This window comes from Taudactylus pleione, unplaced genomic scaffold (assembly GCF_031769625.1).
Source record: "Taudactylus pleione unplaced genomic scaffold, aTauple2 ptg000062l, whole genome shotgun sequence".
Classification (NCBI taxonomy): Eukaryota; Metazoa; Chordata; class Amphibia; order Anura; family Myobatrachidae; genus Taudactylus; species Taudactylus pleione.
In genome coordinates, this window is record NW_028284464.1 from 4,951,619 (window position 1) to 4,979,323 (window position 27,705).

The window sequence follows — 27,705 nt, forward strand, 5'->3', positions numbered from 1 at the left end:
TATCTTCCGACATTCATGTGAAAACTGCTTTTTTTCATGAATCACTCACATTTAGGTAGTTCAGGTATTTAGTCAATATCACTGATATCTCCTCTGTCAAACTCATGTGTCACTGACCCATCTGTCCTATATAGGAACAGCGGTCTTCTTGCAATTTACAAAGTTCCAAGATTGTACTCTGGGATACAAATGGGACAGAAGCCGCCAGTTTAATCTTTTATTACTGATTAGCGGCAAAAGAGTGATCCTTTCTATTTGCTCCAATAAGCAGCTGTCCAAGCTTGAGAGCAATGATAAATTACCCTAAAACAAAGGGGTATGTTTACTAAGGTGCAGGTTTTTAGGAATGGAGATGTTGCCACAGCAACTAATCAGATTCTACTTAACATTCATCTAGCACCTTCTAGAAGATAGTAGCTAGAAACTTATTAGTTACTGTTGGCAACTTCTCCACTTCTAAAAACCTGCACTTTAGTAAATATACCCCTAAATCTCTTATAGTGGCGAATAGCGATGTTCATTTAATGGCAAAAACTGAATGTGGTCTTAAAGAGGCCCCATAGAGTTTGCAAGCTTAGGGTTAGGCATAATGCCTGGAACTACAAGTTAAAGCATGCGATGTCAATCAGAAGCTATATCATTTTGGCCAGAAGCTGACAGGGAATGCTGGTACTTGTAATTACACAAAATTAGAGGGCCTCAGGTTGCCTATCTCCAGCTTACATTGTCCTAATAACAGATTTGTGTGTCACTGGAAAGAAAAATATGCAGTGAAATTAATTTGGCGCACACAGCGATACCACCCAACTGGTCTGATATTGCTGCACATGTTTATCCAAAGTGACTGTTGTACCTGGTAATAATTGAATGAAAAAGTTTTGAACAATATTGGACATGGCAATAAATGTGATTATATGACCAGGCAGGCTGTTTTAGCTACAAGGGCAGGGAGCATTTTGTCTCTTTATAATCGGGCAGGGCACGGCTCCCCCTTAATACATCCTAACGGGTACACTAGTTTGGTGGTATCTGTGCACATTATGTGCGCTGATATGGCTTCTCCCCCATGTATTAATGTGGTGTTAAATGATAGGGGCGATATGCACCCTCATTATCGGCGCTGCTGTCTACAATTTAGCGTGCCAATGTGCCAGCCAATGTATGAACGGCCAGTGGCAATGACTGTTCCGACAGCTGCAGTGATCAATTTCCCACCATAGCAGCGACAGCACTGTCCCTGGCGACTGCTGGGCTCTGGGCTGTGCACGGGAGATCTCAATGTTTGTGAGATCTCGGGCATGCCCACTGGAGTCGGTCGAGAGAGGAGACACAGCGCATCAGCACTAGGCTGATGCAGTGTGGGGTCTGGCAGGGATCACTGGAGGGGAAAGTTTTCACTTCTCCACTCCGGCAGAAACATATACCGTTGGTACTGCATCCTGCTTCGCCTCAGTAAAGAGGCGAAGCAGGAAGAATTATATTGGCACGATCCGTGCTGCTAATACATCTCCCCCGTAATCCAAATGGTTCATTTAATCTTGGATGACATTAGATACCACTTTAATTATATTTCCTATTATCCCTCCTTATCCTTTTATTTATTTTTTTTGGTGGATTGTAAGGAGTCTATAACTGTTCTTATTATACTAACGTACTGCTGATATATTGAAATTTCAATTTGGCATCTACCACTGTAATTTTTTGTTTTGTTTGAAATTATGATGTATATTTTTGTTTTGTTTTTTTAAGTTGCACAATATTTTGCTTCCTTTTAAAAGCATTTACTTCATGACAATTTCCTTATGATAACTCCCCACAATAACTTAATGTTCTAACTAGTTTCAACATCCTGTTGTAGTTTTCTCCTGCCTCTCAGTCTGGTATAAATATAATTCCCTATTGGAACCCCGGGAGTGTGACATTTTCTTGTCCTTTTTAGTTTAATTAAATTATGCATCAAAGGCAAATAAATGCAGCATTACTTTTCCAATAAAGATGTCTGATCAGTCTAGTGCAGTGATTCCCAATCTCTGTCCTCAAGGCACACTAAAGCTGGCCACACACTAGACCAACTTACATCCAACCAGCCAACTTGTTGATTGGTTGGAATGAAAATCTGGTAACGTATGGGAGTAACTGATGATCAGCAATTTGCTCCTAACTGACAGAAAACAGATGAAAATGGTCGTTTAGACTAGTTTGTTTAATGTTTGATCTAAACTATTTGTTCAAACAACAGTTTTGGTCCATTTTCCACCATTTGGGAGCAAATTAATGATTGAATTCCTTGCCAGATTTTCATTCCAACCAATCAACTAGTTGGCTGGTTGGACAGATCTTTAGATGTGTGGCCAGCTTTACAGTCCTGGTTTTAGTGATATCCATGATTGTGCACAGATGGTTAAATCAAAATAACTGAGGTACTAATTAAGTCACTTGTGCTCAAGTATGACTATCCTTAAAACCTGGACTGTTAGTGTGCCTTGAGGACCGTGGTTGGGAATCCCTGGTCTAGTGCGAACCTCAAAATGACCGATAGCAATGTTGCCAATAACTATGCATCTATATAAGAATGGTCTTGATGGTTACTGGCCTACAACACAGTCATTGCACAATAGACTGAGCTCAGCATCTACTCCACATGAGATGACCAAGTGGCCTGGAATTCTCCATGACAACATTTTTGATGGGTTTTTGTTGGGCATGAAACCACCCAAGCATGTTAAAAAAAAATATATATATTTCATCTCAGCAGCCTTCGTTTACAATTTAACGGCAAGTTTTTCCTAAATTGAAGTGTATGTAAAGTGTGCCTGGCTGTGCGGAATGAGTTGAAATGGGAGAGATTTTGCGTGAATGAAACAAAGTTTATGCTGGTGAAACAGGAGAGGAGGTTGACCTTGGGTACATCAATTTTGGAGAACAACTAGGGCTAAATTTACTAAAGTGAGAGTTTTTAGAAGTGAGTTTTAAAAGTGATGTTGCCCATAGCAACCAATCAGATTATAGCTGTTGTCTTCTAGAAGGTGCTAGTTAAATGTTAAGTAGAATCTGATTGGTTGCTATGGGCAATATCACTTTTAAAACTCACTTCTAAAAACTCTCACTTTAGTAAATTTACCCCCTACTGTGTTCTGTAGCTTTCTCATCATCACCACTCCTGCTGTCATCATCTGTATCTTTATCCAAGTGTCAGTAAACTCTGTCTATCCTTTTTGCTCTACTTCTCTTCAACATCGTTTTTTTTTTTTTTCAGAATAGGAATCTTGTATTTGCTCTTCAGAATTATGTAATTGTACATCTTCGGGTACCAGTGCTGTTGTGTAGTTTGTGCAGTAATCATTGACACAGTCTGTATGTAGTAGGGAGAACAGTAAAGGTGCCCATACACCTACACGATTTCGGGCCGATTGCCTGATTTTCAATGAGACATAAGATGGATCTTGTGAAAATAGTGTATTACTTTAGTAAGATAAGATCCGATGCGCGCTCCCGCAGCTCCTATAATCGGATCGTATGATCAGATGTGCAGCACATATATTCCATCGTATCGTGTGCAGATCGTGCCGTTTATTTTGTTCATGCGATCCATTGTGCAGAAATTCAAGTCATTTCAATTACTTTTTTTTTTTTTTTTATGAGCCTCTGAGCGGCAGTATCGATCTTACGACAGATCCTGTGCTAAAGAAAAACAACAAACATGCTGCCGGGACTGCCAGGGAGCTCCGGGGAATCATAGGGAAATCGCATATGAATCGGATCTTATTCTGGTCTGGGATGCTGCATAACCAGCATAAGATCAGATTCATCATACGATTTCCCTACAATTCCCCAGAGATCCCTGGCAGCAGTTACCACAGTGATCATTAGGTGTGTAATGTTAGCCACTATCCAGTGTGCAAAAAGAAAACCTAATAAAGTAAATAACCTGTACTACCGTAGTAATAATTCTGGCATTTATTTCATGTGCTGTTTTTATTACTCTTGCAATGCTCTCCTATGCTAGTCCTGTCCCTATTCCTACCCAGTCACAAGTAGAATAAATTGACCGTGGTTGTCCTGCCCCTGTTTATACAGTGTGAAAAGGCCATGCCATGGCATGGTGAGCCAATTACAAATCTCCAACTATTTTTACTGGAACTGTGCACCTTCTCAAAAGAGACAGTTCCTCTGCAAAATATCATTGCAACCTTGCTCATCTCTAAATTCAAGTACTACTACTAGTTCTCTCATTACCTATTTATTTATAAGTATTTGTATGTGTGGGATGGTCACTGGTTATCAGTCAAATCACAATGAGTACATTGTGTGTAGTTCGATAATACAAATATTTTGATAATGTCATTGGACTGTTCTTTTATAAACTGTGTAAACAAAGAACAGGGATGATATTATTGTAAAAATCCTGTATTTAACTGTAGAAATGATGATAAATGAAAAAAAAAAAAAAAAATCAGCAAACCAGGAAAACAGTTAATGTTTCAGTATCTGTCTTCCTATGTGCACGTCTGATGTTTGTGCTATTAGGGTCTACGCTTATTGTTAGCTATACCCTAGTCAATGGTGTTATTCTTTCAGACTCGTTTTTCATAGCTATGTAATGTGTCGATTGCACTTTCATGATGCAGTGCTCTACAATAAGAACACTCACTCCAAGCAAAAAAAAAATCTTGCATTTAGTGTGTAACTGTAATTTTTGGGGTGCGTTACACATTGTTTAATTTTTGTGTACTGTTGTTTTGTTTGCTCTTCAAATATTTTTACTATATTTTCAAAATGTTATTTTACATAATTAAATATTTATGCTTACTTGGAATTGTTTTCAGTTTTTGTATTTACAGATTTATTGGTGGATGATCAGTCAGTTTATCCAGAGGAATTTAGAGACAAATATATTATGTCCAAAACAATTGGAAGGTGGGTAAAGAATATGTACAAAATCATTTAAAACGTGTCTGGATAGAACTAATTTACCATTAAATGTCGTCAAAGTACCAGCCTTGTAGCAATCTGGCATTGTCCAAGTGGCAGTCGTTTGCTTGATTCATCGTTGTTGGCCTTCCTGAATACCGTTGAAATCGTGTGTGTGTGTTGATTCTGAACTGGGAGCAAAAAAAAGAGAAAGTAACTGTGCACCTGGACAAACCCTGTTGCAATGCAAGGTGTACAAATATATTTATATTGCATGCTAGGTAAATACTGGCTGCTTTTGCATGTAGGCCACAAAAATTAGACAGCTTCATTATTACAAAGCAATTTAGATTGGCGTTTAGACACACATCATTCAAATGTAAATCACTCTGCTCATTTTAAATCTGCCCCACCTGCAATGCAACATGGTTTTACTTCATTTTTTTGCTTTACTCCCATCTAAAGGCCCGCACACATGGTGCAATTTTTTTAAACGATTTGGCCGTTTTCCACCGTTTGGAACGACAAATCGTTCCAAAAGTGCCCTGTGTGGAGATGATCACGATGCTGGTCAACTGAACCTGCAGAAAGATATCGACCTATCTTTCACGATTTGGCACACATTGGGCCTGATTCAGAGCCGCTCGTAAGCGGCCGCTCGCTCGCTCCGAGCGATGTTCGCACATCTGCGCATGCGTATGGGTCGTAATTCGCATGCGCCAACCAGTCAATGAGGTTTTTGTGGGTGGTAATAGGGGAAGGTGCTTGAAAACGGGGAGTGGAGATCAGAACGCAGGCGTGCCAAATGGTCAAAACGGGCGTTTAATGGGTGTGCATAATTAACAAAGCAGCGTCATCGACCACGTCACTTGGTTGTCTTTTAGCCTGAACTGCTCGCAGTCATTGCGGGAAGTAAAACCTACCACAAGCACTGCGAGCAGTTCAGACGCCTTTTGATGTACTCGATTAATCTAATAAATAGCGGAGATGACGTATAATGCGAACGGCCAGGGGGCGTCTTTACAAAATAGAGAGCGGATGTTTCGTTTGCTCGCTCAGACATAGAGGCGTCAACAGACCGCAAAGAGCGAGCGCTCAATTTAAATAGCCGGCCCCTTTTTCTGAATGACCGTTCGCAAACAGCGTCCGGCTCTGAATCAGGCCCATTGTTCCATGTGTATGCACACTGAACGATGTGATGGCTGACACAGATGCATGTAGCACGGATCAGGGAGATCCATGCTACATGCATCTGTATGTCAATGACACAGATGCATGCACGGATCAGGGAGAGCCGTGCCAAATGCATCTGTGTGTCATTGACACAGAAGCACGGACGGCATCAGTGAGACCCGTCTGTGCTGCTGTGTTTTGTGTTTAAAATGAAAAGTTGTGTACAAAATAGAAAAAAAACATTGTGGCTCCCCTTCCCCAACGACCAATCAGCCCCAGGCTTTTAGTGACCCAGTGCTGGTTGTGCTAAATTCAGGGGACAAACTATGTAGGGGTCCTCTGTATTTAAGCACAACCAGGACCGGGCTATTCAGAACCAGCCGCAGTTGCCAAAATATAGGGGGCAAACGATGTAGGGATCCCCTGTATTTTGTGCAACAAGCACTGAGCTCTGATCTGGTTCTGGAGATACAGAGGAAAAAAATGAGTAGGGTTCCCCTGTATTATCCAGAGCCAGCATCAGACTTTTTCTAGCGGGGAAGGGGGCTAATGCCACAGCCAGGGGTGCCCTTTTACCGGGTCCCCTAGCCAAAGCACTACCCTGACCGCTAGTCAGACGAGGCTGGGGAGCTGGGGATCCCCCAATAAAGGGTTCCCCCTCTCCAGGGCACCCAGGTCTAGGCTGATAGCCCGGGCTATTCCCAGCAACCCTGGAGCGGTGGGTGCCGGGCTGATTATGTAGTGTGGTGCAATTGATAGTAGTAATAATATGTCTTTTGCTGTGGAACTACAGGTCCCAGCAAGCCTTCCCCGCATGCTGGTACTTGGAGAACCACAACTACCTGCATGCTGGGCATTAAGGGTCCGCTGGTACCTGTAGTTCCACAGCAAAATGAATATAAAAAAAGACTGAACACACACACACAGTTGACAGTAAAATGTTATTAAAACATCATCCCGGCACCCACCGCTCCAGGGGTGCCAGGGTTCCCTGGCCTGGGCTGACTAGCAGTCAGGGGTAATGCTTTGGCTGGGAGATCTGGTAAAAGGGTTCCCCTGGATGTGGCATTACTTCCCCCCTGATAGAAAAATTCGGTGCTGGTTCTGGATAATACAGGAGAACCCTACTAATTTTTTTCCCCTGTATTTACGGAACCAGGACCGGATCAGAGCCCAGTGCTGGTCCCTTGTATTTTGGCAACCAGGGCTGGTTCTGAATAGCCCAATGCTGGTTGTGCTTAAATATTGGGTACCCCTACGTCATTTGCCCCCTGTATTTTGCACTACCAGCACTTGGTCACTAAAAGCCCGGGGCTGGTTGCTCTTTTGGGGGGGAGGCCATGTTGTTTTTTATTTTAGTTTTATTTTACACAGATGGCTCTCATTGATATAGTCCGTGCATCTGTCAGCTATCGCACATGATCTAATGAATATGCAAATCATTAGATTGTGCACGATAGATCTGGTGAACATCGTGCAGTTTTTGCTGCACATCATTCACTGGAGCTGCTGGGGAGAGTTCAAGGGAGATTGCAAACGAGATTGGATCATTTGCAAATCGTACTGCGTGTGGGGGCCTTAAGACTCAGGGCCTGATTCAGAGCAGGACGCTCTAACAGAGCGCTCGCTCTGAACAAGGGCGTACTTTTTTTTTTTTTTATGGAGCGGCCTCCTGGCCGCTCGCATTGCTGTGGGTTGCCACCCAGAGCTAATGCAAGCGGCCAGGATGATGCTCGCGATGGTCAAGACCATCGCGACCATCGGGCTTGCGACGAGACCCTTGTGGTAGGGTATCGTGGCCGCAAGCCCCAGAGAGCTGTCTGCTCAAACAGAGCCGAAAGCTCTCCCACTGACATCACTTGTGATGTCAGTGGGGCCGCCCCCAAACGGTAGGCGTTCTCATGGGAACGCCACCGTCTGGCCCGCCCACCAAAGGGGCGTCCTGTCACTCAACATCGACAGCACGCCCCCTTTGGTGCGAGACCCGGAGCGACGGATTGCCCGTCGCTATCCGGGTCTCGCGCATGCGCACGACGGAGCCGGCTCCGTTGTGCGCATGCGCTCTGGGCCACCATCGACCCGGTTGCGAGTGCTCAGCGCTTGCGACCGGGTCTGAATCAGGCCCTCAGTCTCTTTATCTTTTAGTGCATGTATAGACTTGAAGCCTTTATACTTCTGGAGGACTGAAGACAGAACTCTAGGCAGTTACGCATTTTCTGGTTACTTAACCATTTTTGGTCAGTATGCTTGGATCACGCACTGATAAGGTGTTGTGGCAAAGTATTCTGCACAAATAAGTCTTTTATTTTTACAGATTGTATGTTTTGTTTCTTTTTAGCTTTGCTATATTTTCCATTATTGTTCATGATCCTATTACTAGCTATTTGATGGCAAGATGTTAAGACTGGTCTCCTCGACCATTATGGTACCTATTTAAACTAAGTTAGGCAAGCTGTAGTACATACATAATACTGGGTAAGAAGTATATTGGTAAAATGTGATATAAATATTTTGCAGTGAGCTATCTTTTTGAGTTCTGTGCTTTTAAGTCCGTTTTCTTGTATTGCATTAGCGGGGCTTGCGGAGAAGTCAAGCTGGCTTTTGAAAAGTCTACGTGCAAGAAAGTAGCTGTGAAAATTATAAGTAAACGCGCATTCCGTATGAGTTCTGCAAGCCTTGTAAGTAAAGGTTATGTCATGATTTGCCGTTGTGCATTCAGTGGCAGTGCCATTGTATTTATGCAGAAACTTAACATCAACTTTTATGTATTTCTAAGCTCTTAGGAAGGTGGGTGGTATAGTGTTTAGTGTTTAATACCCCTTTTCCACTGCTGCTAAAACACGGATTATTGCCATGTCACCCCGGGTCGAGGCTTAGTGGAAAAGGCTCCTAGGAAGAAATCCCAGGTCCACTGACCCGGTATTTCTTCCCCGGAACTCAAGCAGGGTTTTACGTGGGTAAGGCTCAGTGGAAATGGGTATGCTGGGTCACCCAACCCAGGTCCCGTTCACAGCATAGGGAGAGCCGCATTTCCTGCCGCTTGGAGATGATGTAATCTCTATGAGCTGGTACAGGTAAGCCTCGGCAATATCCTGGGTCCAGCCTGCGGTGTAAACAGGGTTCAAGCCACTGTGACATGGCTTGAAACCTGTGTTCAGTGTCCCAGGCTGGATCCAGGATTTTGGTGGAAAAGAGGTATATCATTTTTATTTTTATTTGTTTGACCTATTCCGAATATATTATCACACACTGACACACCCTGTAGTGTGACATATGTTGGCACAATATAAATGTGATAACTAATCTGGTTACTGCTGTACTGCATCCCTTGCTCCGTCCCTCCATGATTGTCTAATCTGGTATAGACAAAATCATATAAACTTAACGTTCAGCTAAGTAGGTAGACAGCGGATTAGTTGCTAGTTTTAGGCTTGGATACCTCTCTGTTTAGGATTTATTCTGACCTGGAAGTGTAGTATCACTGTAGTATAATGGGAAACAATTAGGATTATTATGACATGTTTATGATTTGTTTACTTAATATTAAAAATATTTAAATGTAACTTGTTCTTGGAGTGCAGTCAGTTGCCACCGTCTGCTGCTCCATGAATAACATAAAGGCTTTATTTATTTTAACGACGCACAGGACCCCTTTAGCTGTAAGTCTTGTATGTATGTAAAAAGTAATGCCCATAGTGCACAGACAAGATGGCACACTCTATTTACTAATCAATGAAACAGTATTTACATTTTTGAATGATAATCAATACATAAGTTTGTTTTTCCTTTTATACCAGTTCATAAATTATTGTTTTGTATTTATATCACCATAACAGAAAAACCACGTCCGGCACCCGTTGGATCCGTTTTATTTTCTTTGCCGGGTGCCCTCCAAAGACATCAGTGGCATACTGACTGTCTAGTCATACATAGCGGTAAAGGTGGCAATCCGGTCGTGTAAATAAAACTCCTTAACACATGTTGGTATTAGGCAAGGTTTCAGCGCTTTAATGCACTTGAGAAAAGCACATTGAAGCGCTGAAACATCGCCTAATATATATACTGTATAATATACATACACACGAGGACTGATTGAAAAGTAATGAGACCGATTTTTTATTCAGAATCCACAGGAGCTGAACATTTTTATTTTTCAAAGTAGCATCCTTCACTGTTTTGTGACATCACTTTTAGTGTTGCACTTCATCATCTACTGAGAACTTCTTTCCGCGCAGTTGTTTTTTCAGGGTTGGGAATGCCCAGAAATCACAGGGTGCTAAGTTCGGGCTATATGGAGGGTGTTCCAGTGCTGTCCCATTAATTTCAATCAGTGCCCCCAATGCAACAGCAGCAACACGTGGCCGGGCATTGTCTTGGAGCAAAAACCACTGTTTCTTCAGCAAATGAGGTCCTTTATTCCTCATGGCTCCATGTAAATGTGTTTTCAGGACGTTTGCATAGTAGTCACAATTAATTGTCTGTCCACGGGGAACCCAGTGCTGTAGGATCATACTGTGCGTATGAAAGAACAACAGAAGCATGACTTTACACGCCGAAGGAATCACACAGAATTTTTTGTGCGGAAGCGAATTTGCATGTTTCCATACACTGGACTGTTGTTTGGATTCCAGATCAATCTATGTCCGGAAATCTGGTATGCTCTTCGACATTTGAATGGTGTTCTTGCACGATTCAACTTGTTGTCGCATCTGCTTTTCTGTGAGATTTCTGGGTACCCACCTGGCACACACGTGATGCATTATCAGTTCCTTTGTCACAATATGCAGAACCCGTTCGAATGAGATGCCAAGTGAAGCTGAAAGTTTGCGTAAAATTAACCTTCTGTCATTTTGCAAGATCTCCGCAGCTTTGGCAATGTTGACATTTGTAACCGCGTTGGATGGTCTCCCAGAACATGCTTCGTCAGTCACTCGCGTGTTACCCTCTTTGAAGTGCTTCAACCATTCAAATACTGCAGCACGGCTAATTGTTTCTTCACCATAGGCTTGCCTTAACATTTCATGAGTTTAATTTCTGCTTTTTCCAAGTGTAACACAAAATTCAATTACACATTTCTGACGTAATCTCACAGACGCATCTTCCTCATTGGCCATAATGAAACACACAAAGATCTTCCACTTGTTGTTACCAAACAAAGAAGACTACGGCAGTCCAACCGCAGGTTCAGACACATTGATGTATAAGCTTCACAATAACCAGCAAAGCTTTGCCATGTCTACCTATGGGACAGAAAAAAATAGAGTTATGGTAGACTTACCTACAAAACACCTTTACTTCAAGGTTCATAGGATACCATGAAGATATTATGGTTGGAAGACCGGCACCAAACAGTTAAAGCTTCTGCTCCCAGAATGCCCCGGGTCCTTCCCCATATACCCCGCCCCTAGCCATAGGACTTCAGTTTAGTGAAGAAGCCTCAAGGCAGGAGAAGGAAAGAGACGAAGGTTGAACAATCGTGCACCAGAACACTCTTACATAAGATGAGGGAATCTGTGACCGAAAGAATATAACCCAATGAAGCCAGGTGCATCAGGGTGGGTGCCCTGTGGACCCTATGGACCTCGAAGAAAAGGAGTTATCTAGGTAATTCTACCATAACTCAGAATGTTCTTCTTCAGGGTCCATAGGGATCAACAGGGATACCATGAGGATGTCCTAAAGCCGTTCCCCTAGGGTGGGAGATGCTCCTGAGCAGAAATGAGAACTCATCGCCCAAAGGAAGCATCCTGTGAGGCAAACGTATCAAAGGCATAAAACCTAATAAAACTGTGGACAGAAGTCCATATGGCTGCCTTACATAACTGTTCAGAGGAGGCACCACAACTAAATGCCGACAATGGCCCTACAGACCGAGTAGAATGTGCTGTCACCGTGCTTGGGACAGGGAGATCCGCCTGTGTGTACACCTGAGAGATAGTCTTGCGTAGCCATCTCGCCAGAGTCTGCTTATTAGCTGGCCATCCTTGTTTGTGAAAACCATATAATACAAAAAGAGCGTCTGATTTTCTAACAAGGGGCCTGATTCAGAGCCGGACGCTATCTGCGCTCGCTCGTTCATTAAAAAGGGGTGGCTATTCAAATGAACCGTTCGTACTTTGCGGTCTGTTCACGCCTCTATGTCTGAACGAGCGAACAAAACTTGCGGTCGTAATTTTGAAAAAGACGCCCCCTGGCCGCTCGCACCATACGTCATGTCCACTATTTAATAGATTATTCGAGTACATCGAACAGCGTATGAACTGCTCGCTATTCTTGTGGTTGGTTTTTCCTACCACAATCTTGCGAGCAGTTCTGACTATAAATCAACCAAGTGACGTGGTCAATGAAGCTCCTGTATTAATTATGCACACCCATAAAACGCCCGCTTTGACCTTTAAGCACTCCTGCGTTCTGATTTCCACTCCCCGTTTTCAAGCACCTTCCCCCCACATACGCCTCCTCCTATCACTCAAAATAGCAGGCATTCGCTATTTAGCGAACAAACGATTTTCGGCCGCACTGACTGGTTCGCATATGCGTATTAAAATCCGTACGCATGCGCAGTTGTGCGAACATCGGTCGGAACAAACGAGCGACCGCTTACGAGCGGCTCTGAATCAGGCCCAAAGTTTTGTACGTGCCACTTAGATACGGAGAGCACAAACTACATCCAGGGAGGCTTCACTTCCAGCTTTTCAGTCTTCAGACCTTTCTGTAACAACAATTATTTAATTCACATGAAAACTGGACACTACCTTGGGAAGGTAACCCTTCCTTGTACGAAGAACAGCTTTATCCTGGTGAAAAATCAAAAATGGGGAGCGACAAGAGAGAGTGCTGCCAAATCAGAGACACTGTGAGCAGAAGAAATAGCAAGTAAAAAAATGTCTTTGCTGTTAACCACTTCAAATCCACAGAGTCCAAAGGTTCAAATGGGGAAGTTTGTAGTCCCTTAAGAACCAAAGACAAATCCCACGGTGCTACCGGTGGAACAAAAGGAGGTTGAATTCGCAAAACTCCTTCGAAAAAAAATCTTAACATCTGGTAATGAAGCAATCTTCTGAAACCAGACTGACAGTGCAGAAACCTGCACTCTCAAAGTGGCCAGGCGTAGACCTTTGTCTAATCCCGCCTGAATATCTTAGGATCAAATTTCCTATGGGAACACCATTGACCAAAGGAATACCTAACTCTGTAATAGATGGGGGCAGAGGCAGGCTTCTGTGCCCTAAGCATCATTTGAATTACAGAACTGGAAAAACCTTTTGCTCTTAGGATGGAAGATTCAAGAGCCATGCCATCAAAGCCAGACGAGGTAAGTCCGGATGTCGGCAAGGACCCAGCTGCTAGCAAACAGTCACGTATAATTACAATCGGCTCTAAGTCAACTACAGCAATGCAAAGGAATGATAGGACATAGAGCACCGTATACCTTAAGCAAGGGAGAGTTATACAGGGAGACTGACTCAGACCATTTTGGGACCAACAGGTACAGGGCGCACTGAACGTGGACCGTGAGCGTCTCATATACACGTGGAGCAACCCAGATGCACAAAACCCTTCGTAGGGACTGCGTCTGATTCGGGGGAGGAGCTGCCTGGGCAGCGCCTACCTCCCCTAAGCTGCGTTAACCAGTCTGGTACGTTGGCCTCGTGGTAGCAGATAAAATCTGCTGACGATCCTCGGCGTCAGACGATAAGGCCCCGGCTGGTGTAGTGAGGACGTGGTCAATCCCGGGCCCTGACAGCAGCGGCTTCTGGTGCGTCTCTGACACCAGAAGCAAGGACTGTCGCAAGCGATTCCTCGTAAGCGAGGAACCACCTTACCTGACATCTCCAAGGATCCGGTGCAGTCCAGGTCAAAGCATTGCTGCTAGCTAAGCTCAGCTGTGACCCGCCGAAATCACCAGCACAATTACTGATGTTGCGGCCCAGTGGAGGTAGATAGTTGCAGTACGTGCGTCTTAATTCAGACGCTTGGTACTGCCAGAAAACATAATATAAAATAAAGGTGCATCTTGATCCTGCCAAACCAAACGAACAACTGGAGTCCTATGGCTAGGGGCGGGACATATATGGAGAAGGACCCAGGGCATTCTGGGAGCAGAAGCTTTAACTGTGTGGCGCCTAGTCTTCCAACCATAATATCCCCATGGTATCCCTGTGGATCCCTATGGACCCCAAAGAAGAGATACAGGCAGTTTCATTACTATTCAATCAGCTATTGTGTGTATGTATGTATGTATATATATATATATATATATATATATATACACACACACACACACTATATATACACACTGTATATATAAAATGGAGTTTACATGTCGACGCTCACAAGCTGCGATACCGAAGGTAAATATCTAGGGTAAGGCTGTGGTGGGGGGAGGGTTAGGGTTAGTAGTGTTCCTTCTAGGTTGGCCAGGAGGCAGGACGAATGTCAGTCAGGGGCTCCTTGCTGCGTTCCTGAAAAAGGGGCGTGGCCATGATAAAAGGGTGCGTGTCCTTGAGACGCTGCTGCAGTGGGAGTGCCCAGAACTCTCAGAGATGCTGGGCTGCCCCCAAGCTCTCCCGCACTCATCGGGGGAGCCATGCAGCTGGGAAGAGCTGACAGCCGGAATGAGCTGAGACAGCTCTGCAGACTGGGAAAGGATAAATAGGGATAGGATTAAGAGAAGGGTTACCTTACTTACTTGCAGGTGTCGGCATTTCAACCGTATGTATGTCGACAATGCGACCGCTGGCATGGTGTGCGCTGGGATTGCCTACCCAATAAATAAATATATATATATCTCCCCCTCTCTCTCCCTCTCTCTCTCTCTCTCTCTCGTTAGGACTTGACAAAGTCCAGTGTGAAATAAGAACTCTTCTAACGTTTCGGGTACCTTCACTCTACAACCACAAGCTCTACTAAGCAGCTGATTAAGGACTTGACAAATACAGAGCAGGGAAGGTGCATCTGGTTCTAGTCCAGAATTTCCACTCTTGCAAAACTACTTTAAGTAATGTAATTTAAGCGGAATTACTGATGCCAAGGCAAGATCCGGAAAACCAAGGAAAGTCTCAGACAGAAATGCTTATAAATTGGTCAGATATGCAAAGCAGAGCCCATATATTAGTGAAAAGGACCTACAGAAAGAGTTAGCTGACACTGCGGTAGTGGTCCACAGTTCAACATTGGTTACACAATTTATCTTCATGATAAAGTCATCGTATGGTTCCTTTACTAGTAGCATCTGTATGTAAAATTATACTTCAATAAATCAGAAAAATATATTGTGCAAACATTGTAGTACAACTACAAAAGAGCAAAAAAAGGTGGCGCATTGGAAAGAAAGAACACCTTGCCCAACTGCTAAGCATAAGGGTGGATCTTTGGGGTAGAGTGGCAGTCAGTGGCACATGAAGTATTGTCTGGGTGAAAGGAAGAATTGGATATTTACTAAATAGCAACAAATTATAGAAGCTAGTTTCCTTGATATTGAGCTGAAAGAAGTTGGATATTTCAGAAAGACAGGAATCCAATATACAACTCCGTATCAACCATATGAAAGTTACAGGAATGAAAGATTAAGGTTTTTTTCTACTTCAGGGTCCATAGGGGGTCCACAGGGTTGACCTTGGGGTATAGGTTGGGAACCAAATCCGGGCACCACGCAGTTAAAGCTTTTAGCTCCCAGGATGCACTTGGGTCCACTCTCCCTATAACCCCGCCCCCCAGCCAGAGGCACCTCAGTTTAAGTTGGTGCCCGGCCGGAGTCGGGTCACCGTTACTGCAGGGGGGCTGCTTAGCAGCCTCTAAGCTTAAAAGAGTTTTGTTTTATTATTTTTTTACTACTCTTCAGAGCGGCAGCATCAGACTGTCCAATGGACGTCTGAGCTGCCGCTCCTACACCCCGCCGGCGCTGCGACGCCAGTACAGATCTGGGGATCGCAGCGGGACCCCAGAGTCTGTACTAGCCGGGCTCTGGAGGACTCCCTGGGCTGCTGCCGGATCGACGGGGACAGGTAAGTCGCGTGGTCACCGCTTGCGGTGACCCGCGTGTACATGCAGCCTTATGCCTCCGGTCTCTGGGGACAGACCGGAGGCGCTAGCGGTGGCGGCGGGCTCCCCCTCCATGGAGGCATACCCCGCGTGTCCACAGCCCACCAGGGATTATAGCGGCAGCGGGAGCCGGCATCCCGGGGGGTTAATTGCTAGCCAGGGGAGGAAGCCTTCCCTGTCTAGCGGCTCCTCCCCTCAGCTCAGCGCGCCTTTCAATAATACAGTCTGGCGTCGCTGAGCTGCTTCCTCCGCGGGCCACGCTTCTTCTGAGGTCTCCAGCGGCCATTATCTCTCGGTGGTGCTGCAGAACTCCTAGGATGACAGTGAGCCCAGTCCCCCTGCGTACCTGGCCATTTTGGGTGAGTGTACACAGCGCTATAGCCTTCCCAGACACTGAATCTGGGCAGTTGAATGTAGCGACATTGTGCAGTATATTATATGTCATGCTTATGTATGTATATATATTTTTCTGCATTGTATGTGACTTTTGCTAGTGCTGACTGTCTGCTTTTTCTCTCACCTGTCAGTGTATATCTATCCCTTTTCTTTATCTGCCCTAATACAGGTGTACCTGGGGTGGTTCTGAGACCTCACATATATATATTTGTTAATATCTGTGAGGTTTGTCACATACTGTTGCGTGCTGCACGTTGCCATATTTTAGATGGAACTGTGAGTTGCGTACGCTGATAATGGGTTCCTGCAGCTAATCTTAGCGTCAGTCAGGACCGGTATGGCGCTGCTTAATATTTCCGTCAAGATAGTCAGATATATCTGACCAGGAGATTGCACACGATACTGCACCCATTATTGCTATCCTGCAAGTCATAGCCTGCAGGAATTAGTGCGGAGGATTTTAACTCAGAAAGGTTTACGTATGCGGCACCATCTGGTGCCGGGCCCCTTGCACGACCCCCTTAAAGGGCGTTGTTTCTCAGGATCCTCTCCTTTGAGGATCGCCGGGCGGGCCCCATGGTCGTCACTCGCTTGGAGTTACTTCACCATACTGCCCTTTTGAACTCGGGGTATCTCGCAATTTCTTGCAATTTACCCCTGTGTCACAGACTATCGCTCCCTGCCGGGGTTTTTCACAGTACATGAATTACCTCCGATACCACATCGGTCTGTCATTCCCCTTGCAGGGATTACCACAACGGCCACCCTGGTGGATGTCGTTTTATACGAAATACTAATTGGCGTGATATACGCCCTGTGGTTACTGACCAGTGGCTCTGCCGTGAACTGGATGGTATATTCGGCTTTTTCCCTCTCACATGGGGGGAGCCGATCTCAAGTATTATTATCCCTGCTTTGGGGCTGGTAGCCAGGCTCATTCTGGATATAGAGAATGTCGATCCTGCACCTGTATCATACATCTCCCGTTTTCTGCCCAGCGGGTGGATCTCATAGCGGGAGTCTGGCTGTCCCCAGATACGAGGAGTCACAAAGGCCTCCTGTTTCCCATTCCCTGAGGGTACTCACAAGTAATAGAAATCTCCTTCTGGGATGGATTTGTATGTTAATCATCGGGTTACAGGCATTAATACGCCTCCCATCCCGGCCTGGACGAATTTTACGGATCCGTAGGTGGTAACTTTGCCTGAAATCAATGTACTCGTTTTCAGGGCCTGTTGCCCGTCCTACCATGGCCATCGCATGGTGATGCTTTTGTGACGTTTTTCCCCTCCAACACGTCTGAGGTTCAAATATCTTTTTGCCGCTCACAAAATATGCAGTGGTCATATGTGGGATTACCTCATGGGATGCCGGTCTTCTAACTTTCAGGGTTTCGGCGGCGTCTGTATCCGCCGCAGTACCCTATGGCTGCGTTATGGGAAAGCAGAGGTGCACACTCCTTCCAGGGGGAAGTTCTTGTTTGGTCCTGACCTTGACAAGATCGTTGCATCATTGGCAGTATCACTAATGGGGAGATACCGTCTTTAGCTACTCCCACTACATTCGGACTAACTCTGTTAAGTCTTTTTGTCCTCAGGGTCAGCCTAAAGGCCTGTTTTTTCCTAGGCTGTCGGCCTCCATGGGGGCCACCATATCCAGTACCGAGCAGTCCTGGACTTCCGGACGACCCTGTTTCTACACCTGAGGATATACCCTCAGCCTGACGGGACAGGTCTACATCTGGGGAATTTCCAGAGTGAGGTACTGATTCTCAACGGCCTCTCATTGCTCATGCAGCCTCCTCACAGGCATTGTTACACGGGCCCTTCTTCAGAACTGATCAGGGCCCTACAATCCCAGAAAGCTATACAGTCTTTGTGGTAAGCAGAGCTATTTCGGCCAACCTCACTATCTCAGTGAGGGACTGGTTGTTCTACTTTCTTTTTGGGGCGGTGACCGACTGGTCCTCCTTTGCCTATACTCTGTCTCAAATCCCTGAATCAGATTCCAACGGTGCCTTGACTCAGGTGGAATCGTCCATGCTCCATCATCCGATGTTTGGAACCTGGGGATTTTATGGTATATCCGAGTATTCAGGATACGTACCTACGGGTACATACAGAGCCCTCTCATCAGCATGGGTTCAGGTTTGCTGTGCCACAGCAACACTTGTAAGTTTCGGGCTCTGCCTTTTGGGGCTGTCCTCAACTCCACCGGGGTTTACCAGCTTTATGGATTTTCTGACAGTTCACCTGTTCAGTGTATCCGAATGCTCCTTTCTCTGGACGGTCTCCTGCTTTTAGCAGGATCACCAAGGTACTTTACCGCCAGGTCAGGATAACCGGGGCTTCTTCTCGGCACAGATAATTAGTCAACGGAGGAAAAGTCCTCCCTGCATCCCTCACAGGGTTTTCTTCATCTGGGAGCACTGCTGGATTCTCAGAATCTGAGAATTTTTCTGGCGTAAGACAAGATCTCCACTCTTCAACTTCGAGTGTGCGGATATCTACGCAGTCGACATATGTCATTACTCTTTGTGATGCGCGGTCTACCAGAGTGTCTACCTTTTGGTAGGGTGGAATGTGCTCAGTTCCATTCCAGGCCTTGCCATAATTGACTCCCCTCCAGATGGATCGAGTTTTTTCCATCGGATCGCTGTTCGAACGATGATACTTTCTCCGGAGGCGAGTTGGTCTCTGTCCGGGTGGCTATGGCCATCTCGTCCAGGGTGTTCTTTGCTAAAGACAGTGTCTGGTCCGCATTCGTTTCGGGGCAGTTGGACGTCTGTCGCTTCTGCCCTGCCACTTAACTTGTTGATACTTTAGGCTGTCTTGGACTTTCACTCTGGCCTAACCCATTTGTCACGGTAAACCTGAATAGGTTCAGTCCGACAGTGTCACAACAGTGGCTTCCATCTAGGCAACACTGGTAGTTGGGTGGCAATGTTAGGTATGTCATCCATTCTGACATAGTCCAAGGGTCTTCTCCTGGCCAACTCTGCAGTGTTTATTCCCGGAGCTCTCCATTGGGAAGCGGGCTTCCTCAGCCGTCACGGCGTGCATCCCGGGGACTAGTCTCTTCTCCAAGAGAGGTTTCAACTCCTGGTGAGCAGAGGGGGCCTCCCTGAGGGGATTGATCCCCATGGCCTTCTGACTCGATCACACATTACCGGTGTTACAGTCCAGCTCTAGGAGTACTGAAGCTACCTTCAGTGACTCTTTGTCAGTGAAGTGGTCCTTCCACTTTGTGTACCTGTGTCCTCCGGTCTCCCTTCTTCCTCGAGGTCTTCGGAAGTTTAATTCGAGACGGAGGGGCTTTCCTTCTGGGGGCTCCAGGTCGTCCCAGACATCACTGGTACTAAGATTTTCGGAGTCTCCTCCTCGATGCTCCGTTCCTACTGCTTCACTATCTGGACCTGTTGTCTCAGGGTCCTTGTTTTTCCCTGGATCTGGATCGCTTGTCTTTAACTGCGCCCCTACTGTGGTCATCGGGCTTCCCTGGCTCTGTCTTCATTGAGATGTTTAGAGCAGATAGGCCAGACTTTGCTGGGATCTGCCACGGACTGTGGCATACATAATTCTTATGGTATCGTACCTGTCGATACGATCCTCCGGTGTCCAGGATTTCCAGATATTCTGGCATTCCTTCCAGCTGGCTTGGGTTTCACCCTTGGCCTGGCCTTCCTGACAGTGCGGATCTCTACACTGTCGGTATGGTTAAGATATGGAATTGCTCCGCTCTGGTATCCAGTTCATCCTTTGGAGTGTTTTCTGGATTATGTCTCCACTTGTCCTCCCTAGGGACTCCTGGGGAGTTAGTGGTTCTTTGTTCCCTCCGGGGACAGTCAATGGAACCGCTGGTTGTGATAGCCATTACATGGTCTATTGTTTAAGCTCTCTCTCTCTCTCTCTCTCAGGGTGTTTAAATCAACCAGGAGAGTGTCTGAATGGGGAGTGTTCTCATGTGGCTCCCTCTTCTGGAGGGCATCATGTCACGGTGTGAGTTGCTCTCGCCCTGTGTTTCTTCTTAAAGTGGTTTTTAGGTTCCATATTATTCTGGAACTTATGGTATGGCCATTCAGTTCCCAGTCCTCTCGGCTGTTGTGGCCTCATGGACTGTGGTCCGGCCTCTTTGGCTTTATGTGATCCGTTCAAGTTCCTTATGGTAAGCGGACTCCTTATTGGTGGTCTGCGGTTTCTGGTTTTAACAGGAAACGATGGCCGGCCTATAATGAAATGTTGACTGGATGGCCTCGTATGTCTTCCTCAGGGGCCTACCCATGGGTGGGCATTTCTATCGTTGAGGCTTGTTTTTTTTTTTCTCGGCCGTGTAACCCTCGTGGGCGGCTCGTCGTGGCGCCTCAGCTGTTTTGCCTTACTAGGTGTCCACGTGGTCTTCTGTCCATACCTTTTTAAGGTTCTAGGCATTGGTTTCCTTTGCCTCTTAGGATGCTTCCTTTTTGGCGACGGATTCTCCTCTCAGCACAGGAGCGTCCCCACCCTTGGTTGAACTGCTTTGGGACATCCCCAAGGTCAACCCTGTGGACCCCCTATGGACCCTGAAGTAGAAAACAAGAGATATGGTAAGAACTTACCTTTGTTATCTCTGTTTCTACGAAGTCCATAGGGTCCACAGGGCGCCCGCCCTGACGCACCTGGCTTCATATGGGCTGTGTTACTGGTCACCGGCTTCCCGTCTCCTTTTCTGTGAGTATGGTTCTAGAGTGTTCCAGTTTTCTCTCTCTTTTTCTCTCCTCCTCCGGCCTTTGGCTACTTACAATATGAGGTGCCTCTGGCCGGGGGGCCGGGGTTATAGGGAGAGTGGACCCAAGTGCATCCTGGGAGCTAAAAGCTTTAACTGCGTGGTGCCCGGATTTGGTTCCCAACCTATACCCCAAGGTCAACCCTGTGGACCCTATGGACTTCGTAGAAACAGAGATAACAAAGGTAAGTTCTTACCATATCTCTTGTTATATGGTCTCACAGGCCCCTGACTGAATATTATTGAAAATCAGTTAAATATTTCAATCTAGACCTGTATGCAAGGGGAGTTGGAAGAATGCAAAAAGATAAATCCTAAAGTAGAAATCACAAGACTCTTAGCTGGTGTATGAAGTGCTGGGGTTCTAGCACCATCTAAAATGTCATATGGAAAATCCCTCTCTTTATATTCTGTTAATCTGATACATTCTGTTTTCCATGGAGCAGTATCAATTTTGTAACTCTGGAGTGATTATATTTGTTTCTTGTGTAATGCCTAAAATCATTTGGAAGATAGACTTGGCCACTATTAGTAGTTATTGTCTGGTGATCACCAGACAATTGCATCCTACACTTCAGAAAATATTAAGTTTGCCAGAAATGGAGAAGGGCAATTTCCTCCATACTGGGACTTGCACATTCAGAGGTACTTTCATATGAAAGAGGAGAGTCTCATCTTTTAAACAATATACCCCTACTACAGAAAACATTTGCTTTTGAGAGATGGGGTGAATTCAGAAGTAAGCAGAATAATAGTATTTTCTGAACAATAAGATAATATTTGTGTAGGTACTACATAAAAGATTTCTGAGATTGATGTTGGAATGAGACAAGTCCAGAGCTGAGAAAAGCCTCAGGGACAAAGGTGTTAAGACATTTAGGGCCGTATTCAATTAGCAACGAAAACTGACGTTTGCGAAAGGCCGTTTTTTGCCCAAAAAAAAAAAAAACAGGCGAAAATGAAGAAATGAAATGAAAGAAATCCCTAAATTTTTAGCCAAAAATAGGGATTTTGCATATTTTTTCTCTTGGTCTGGGATGGAGAAAACTCTTCTCCAGATTTTTTTTTCTCCATTTTGGCAGGGTTTTTTTTCTAAAATTTTCACCTTTTTTGTCAAAAAACTTCAGTTTTTTTCCAATGGCACAAAAAACGTCAGTTTTCGCTGCAAATTGAATACACCCCTATACCGAGATTGAGTATACTGTTAGGTTCATATATATTTAGACACAGAGATAGAATTTTCATCATTTTGGCTCTGTATGCCACCACAATGGATTTGAAATTAAACAAGGGAGATACAGTTGAAGTGCAGACTTTCATCTTTAATGCAAAGGGTTGCACAAAAATATTGTATGAAATATTTATTAATTGCAACCATTTTTATTCAGTGTCCTATTTCAGGTACTCTAATGTTATGAGTACCATTAGTTATGTTATTTTTTTTTACTTTGTCAATAAACCCTTTGCAGGCAATGACTCCCTGAAGGCTGGAACCCATGGATGTCACCAAATTCTGAGCTTCCTCCATTGTTATGTTTTGCCAGGCCTTTACTACAGCTGTCTTCAGTTGATGTTTGTTCATAGGTCTTTCTGCCTTTAGTTTTGTCTTCAGCAAGTGAAATGCATACTCGATTAAGTTGAGATGAGGTGATTGACTCGGCCATTGTAGACTATTCCACATCTTTTGCCTTCAAAAACTCTTGGGTTGCATTCACAGTATGTTTGCCGTCCAATCAACGTTGCTGAATTTGACTGAAGCTGAGAAAACAGTATATCCCTATACACTTCAGCATTTATCCGGCTGCTTCTGTCACTTCCTCAATAAACACTAGTCACCCACTGCCATGCATGCCTATGTCATCACACTGCCTCACGGTGTTTTACAGATGATGTGGTATACTTCGGATCATGAGCCTTTCCAAGCCCTCTGCATACTTTATTCTTCCCATAATTCTGGCAGAGGCTGATCTTGGATTCATCAGACCAAATAATTCTGATCTAGAACTTGGCTGGCATTTATAGTTGTTGGGTTTTTTTTTGGCAGAGTCTAATCTGGCCTTTCTATTCTTGAGGCTTATGAATGGTTTGTACCTTGTGGGGAACCCTCTGTATCTGTTATTTTTTAAGTCTTTTCTTTATGGTAGACTTGGATAATGATATGCCTACTTCCTGGATAGTGTTCTTCACTTGGCTGGATGTTGTGAAGGGGGTTTTCTTTCCAATGGAAAGGATCCTACGATCATGGCCCTCTGCAGAAAAAAGGTTCCCCACCCCTGCTATATCTGCTAGAGGATACGCACCTTAAGGATGGCCTTGAGAGCTCCTTTGACCGAATGTTACGGGTTTACAGCAACAGCTTCCAAATTCCAGTGCCACATTTTACCGGCTTAATTAATAAAGAAATAAAGGAGGAGTAGCCCACACCTGTCCATGAAACCGCTTTTGAGCCACTTGTTCAATTACTTTTGGTCCCTTGAAAAAGAGGGAGCTACATATTATGTAATTCCTAAACCCTTTTTTCAATTTGAATGTGAATACCCTCAAATTAAAGATGACAGCCCACACTTTAAAACCATATTCATTCTATAACTGTACCTTGAATATGTTTTTGTAAATCACTGAAATTACAAAAATTTGTCAGTGTCCAAATATATATGGTCCTAACTGTATGTTGTGTGAAGTTAGTAGTACAGTTCTTTCAAAGCAGTTTGTACTTTAAGTAATAATAAACGTTATACAGTACCACAATATTACACAGTTTTGCAGATAACGGGGGAGATGTATGAATGGCTGATATGGGGAAGAAGTGGTATCAGTGCACGTTATGTGCGTTGATACTACTTTTCCCCCAGGTATTATTGTGTGGTTTGGTGATATTGTGGGGTTCGTTGTTAAAGGGGCGTTATGTGCCACTGTCATTATCAGCGTTGCTATCTACAAGATAGAAGTGACGATGTGCTGGGAAACGTATGACTGTCAGTGGCACATACCGTTCCAACAGCTGAAGCTATAGATATCGACAGCTGCTGCCGTTGCCCTAACACCACAGCAGGGACAGCACTGTGCCTGCTGCGGCTCTAAGCTGCACGCAAGATCTTGAGATGCTTGTGAGATCTTGCGCATGTCCATTGGAGCTGGCCAGGAAGGGAGACAAAGCACGTCAGCACTAGGCTGGTGCCCTGTGTTCTCACTCCCCCACTCCGGCAGATGGGATGTTAATACATCTCATCGATAGTGCTTCCTGCTTCTCCTCTGTAAAAGACAAAGCAGGAAGAGTTATAGTGGCATGATGTGTGCCACCATAATGCATCTATCCCAATGTTTCTTAAATCATTCAGTTTCTGCACCAGTCTGTAGTCTCTATCACACTCTAGCATTAACCTATCAGTATATTTCGAACTATGGTAGCACCTGGAGGAAAGTGACCTGGTTGGAATAGAACCCATGACCCTATTGTCAGATAGCAATGCTAACCATTGTGCTACATATCATTTTTTAGGTTTATTGCCTGGAGGAGTGGGTAGAGGTATGAGTAGAGTAAGTTTAAGCTATGTATTAAAATATTACAAAATGTAAATAAATTAAAATGAAGCTATATGCCATGTTTATACGAGCTTTGTAAAATGGTTGTTAAAAGTAAAGACACAGCCTTGTATTTTGAATGCCCTGTTTAAAGCAAGTTCTCAAATCCTGCTTGTAGTACATACTCCTGCTTGTAGTACAACACTTGTGAATACTGGTGGCAATGTTGAAATTAACTCTTAAGGGGTATATTTACTAAAGGGAGAGTTTTTAGAAGTGGAGATGTTGCCCATGACACCTTCTAGAAGATAATAGCTAGAATCTGGTTGCTATGGGCAACATCTCCACTTCTAAAAACTCTCAGTTGAGTAATTATAGCCCTAAGGGGTTTATTTATTAAACTTTGCAGATTTTCGTTGATTTTTGCCTGCTTAATTAAAAAATTTTGATTTTCCACTTGATAGTATTGCTGATTTAATTTCTTCGGCAAAACACAGATAATTAGTTTAAGAAAAGCTGGCGTATAATAAATAAACCCCTAATGTTTTTAGACAATGTATGTACAGCTCAATTGACTTACACTATATATTATTGGTGATCAAGCAAATTGAGAATACCTCTGTACGGGTCATATGCTAATGATGTATTCTAGTGTAAGGGCTATCTTATCTTATTGTATCTTTCAGGACTGTGAAAGTTTGATTGTAAACGATGTAGGCATTGGAAGGTTGTTGCTGCAGTTTATTGGACAAGTCACATCATTAGAAATCAACAAACTTCTCCTGTGTAGCGCTTACATTCAATCTTTTTCAGGTTATTATTTTCTCATGAGTATAAACTATTTCTGGTGCTCTTTTTAATGAACCAAGTATAGTGTGATAAGCTCAGACGCTCAAGTTTCACATAGATACCAGTCTTCAGAATTATTTCACATAATCACCTGGCAAGCCAAAACGCACAATTAAATCTCTTCTTTTCCGCAGGACCAACCCATATCCGTTGACACTGAAATCGAGATTCTGAAAAAATTGAATCATGTAAGTAACAGGGGATATTAGTACATTACCGTTTCAGGATGTTAATTTAAACATTAATTTTAAACGGCTAATTTTTAAAATTGGTAAATAAAAACTGATAATTATAAGGATACCGTGGTATGTAGACATGTTGCAGTAATTTCACATTTGATCAAATAGCATAAATACCCACAAAATTGTATGAAGTTATTGTAAAACCGTTTTCTTCACACTGAATTATGTATTTTGTTTTTATGCAGCCTTGCATCATTCAGATTGAAAACTTTTTTTACTCTGATGACTACTTTTACATCGTACTGGAACTGTGAGTAATTGCATAAAACATTGATACTCCGATGTCGATAATACATTTATGGGTTATATAGGTATGGTGCCTGTTGTCTTGGATGCCTGGATCACCATTTACTATTTGTTGGTTGATCCCATTTACTTGATCTCAGTATCAGTGTATTTCAGGATCTCTGACCCACTCTCTTCTCCACACCTCACGTGTTCTTGTTCTTTCATGCAGTGTTTGTGTCTGCAATAGAGAGGCATGTGCAGGCTGATCATATATGGTAGTTTCTAGGTGAAGTAAAAACGTAACTTCTTGATACTGAATTCCATGGCAGACGGTGGAGACCTTGACCTTAGAATCAGGATAACTGTACCTATACATCTTCACTCAATGTATTATGTGCTAGATATCTTGACTACCTATGTTATGAAAAGTAAGCATTGTTTTAAGATATGCATTGTTTAGGTGCTATATATACACTGAAGTGCCAAAAGTCATGGGATAGATGCCTAGTATCGTGTAGGACCCCCTCTAGCCTGGCGAAGTGTAGCAACTCAATGTGGCATCAATTCAAGAAGTGGAGAGATGTTGACCAATGCCTTCTGGTTAGCTTCCCACAGCTCCCTGATATTTGTATGTGCAGGATCTTGGGTGTTTATTTCACCCACAGCTACACAAAGTAAATACCCCTTCTGTCACAGCTATTTACTTCTTTATGGTGTGCTAAGTGGAGGAACACATTCACACACGTTTGTACTGTACTGTATGTACTGGGAGACGTAAATAATCCCTTTGTAGATATTTTGGTAACTGTACATGCAACCTGCAATACTTCCTGCAGCTTTTCCATCATGTAGGCAGAATGTATTTCTTCCCTTGCGTGGCCTGTTATATCACAGCAAGCATAGCAGACAGAGTGATTTGCCCTGTATTAGCACAGATTTAGACACTCTTGTACTTGTGGGAGTTTCTAATGGATGAGGGACGTAATACTTAATCGCAGTTTGCTTTTCCACAAGGCTGCAGCGTTCTTGTCAAACTAAATATTATATTTTACCTTTTATGCGTCAATTCGTATTGTTTAAATCTTTTGTTTAAATTCTGAGATGACACCGTTTATCTACCACCATAACTCTTCTCAAACAGAGCCATCCTTCACTATTGGTTTATACCTATTGGTCATAGCTAGGTTTCCCTGTAACTTGGTGATCTATTTTTTCCTAGGATGGAAGGAGGTGAACTATTCGACAGAGTAGTGACATCCAGGCTTAAAGAATCAACTGCAAAACTGTTTTTCTATCAGATTCTGCTAGCTGTTGAGGTAATATGCTAATCTCTTTAAATATCACGCAGTGTTGATATAGTACAGGTCTGGCCATCCTGTTGCTCTCCAGCAGTTGTGAAACTACAAGTCCCAGCATACCCTCCCACTGTTTAGCTGGTAAAGCATGCTGGGACAAGGTTTCCCAACAGCTGGAGAGCAACAGGTTGGCCAGGCCTGATACAGTATATTCACTTGTATTCACCTGTACAGGTTGTAAGTACATTATTGCTATGGGATTTACGTAGTTTAAATGCCAGCTG

At 44.0% G+C, this 27,705-nt stretch overlaps 1 protein-coding gene across 3 annotated transcripts in view; it reads left to right on the top strand.

Annotated features, from left to right (window-relative positions):
• Positions 1 to 27,705, top strand: part of CHEK2 (checkpoint kinase 2) — a 53,124-nt gene that overhangs the window by 6,714 nt on the left and 18,705 nt on the right. For all 3 annotated transcript variants that reach the window (XM_088465356.1, XM_088465359.1, XM_088465358.1), the window contains 5 exons: positions 4,827 to 4,917; positions 8,657 to 8,762; positions 25,791 to 25,844; positions 26,084 to 26,148; positions 27,346 to 27,442. In XM_088465356.1, coding sequence (XP_088321482.1) covers positions 4,827 to 4,917; positions 8,657 to 8,762; positions 25,791 to 25,844; positions 26,084 to 26,148; positions 27,346 to 27,442 — 413 coding nt within the window. The remainder of the gene's footprint in view (positions 1 to 4,826; positions 4,918 to 8,656; positions 8,763 to 25,790; positions 25,845 to 26,083; positions 26,149 to 27,345; positions 27,443 to 27,705) is intronic.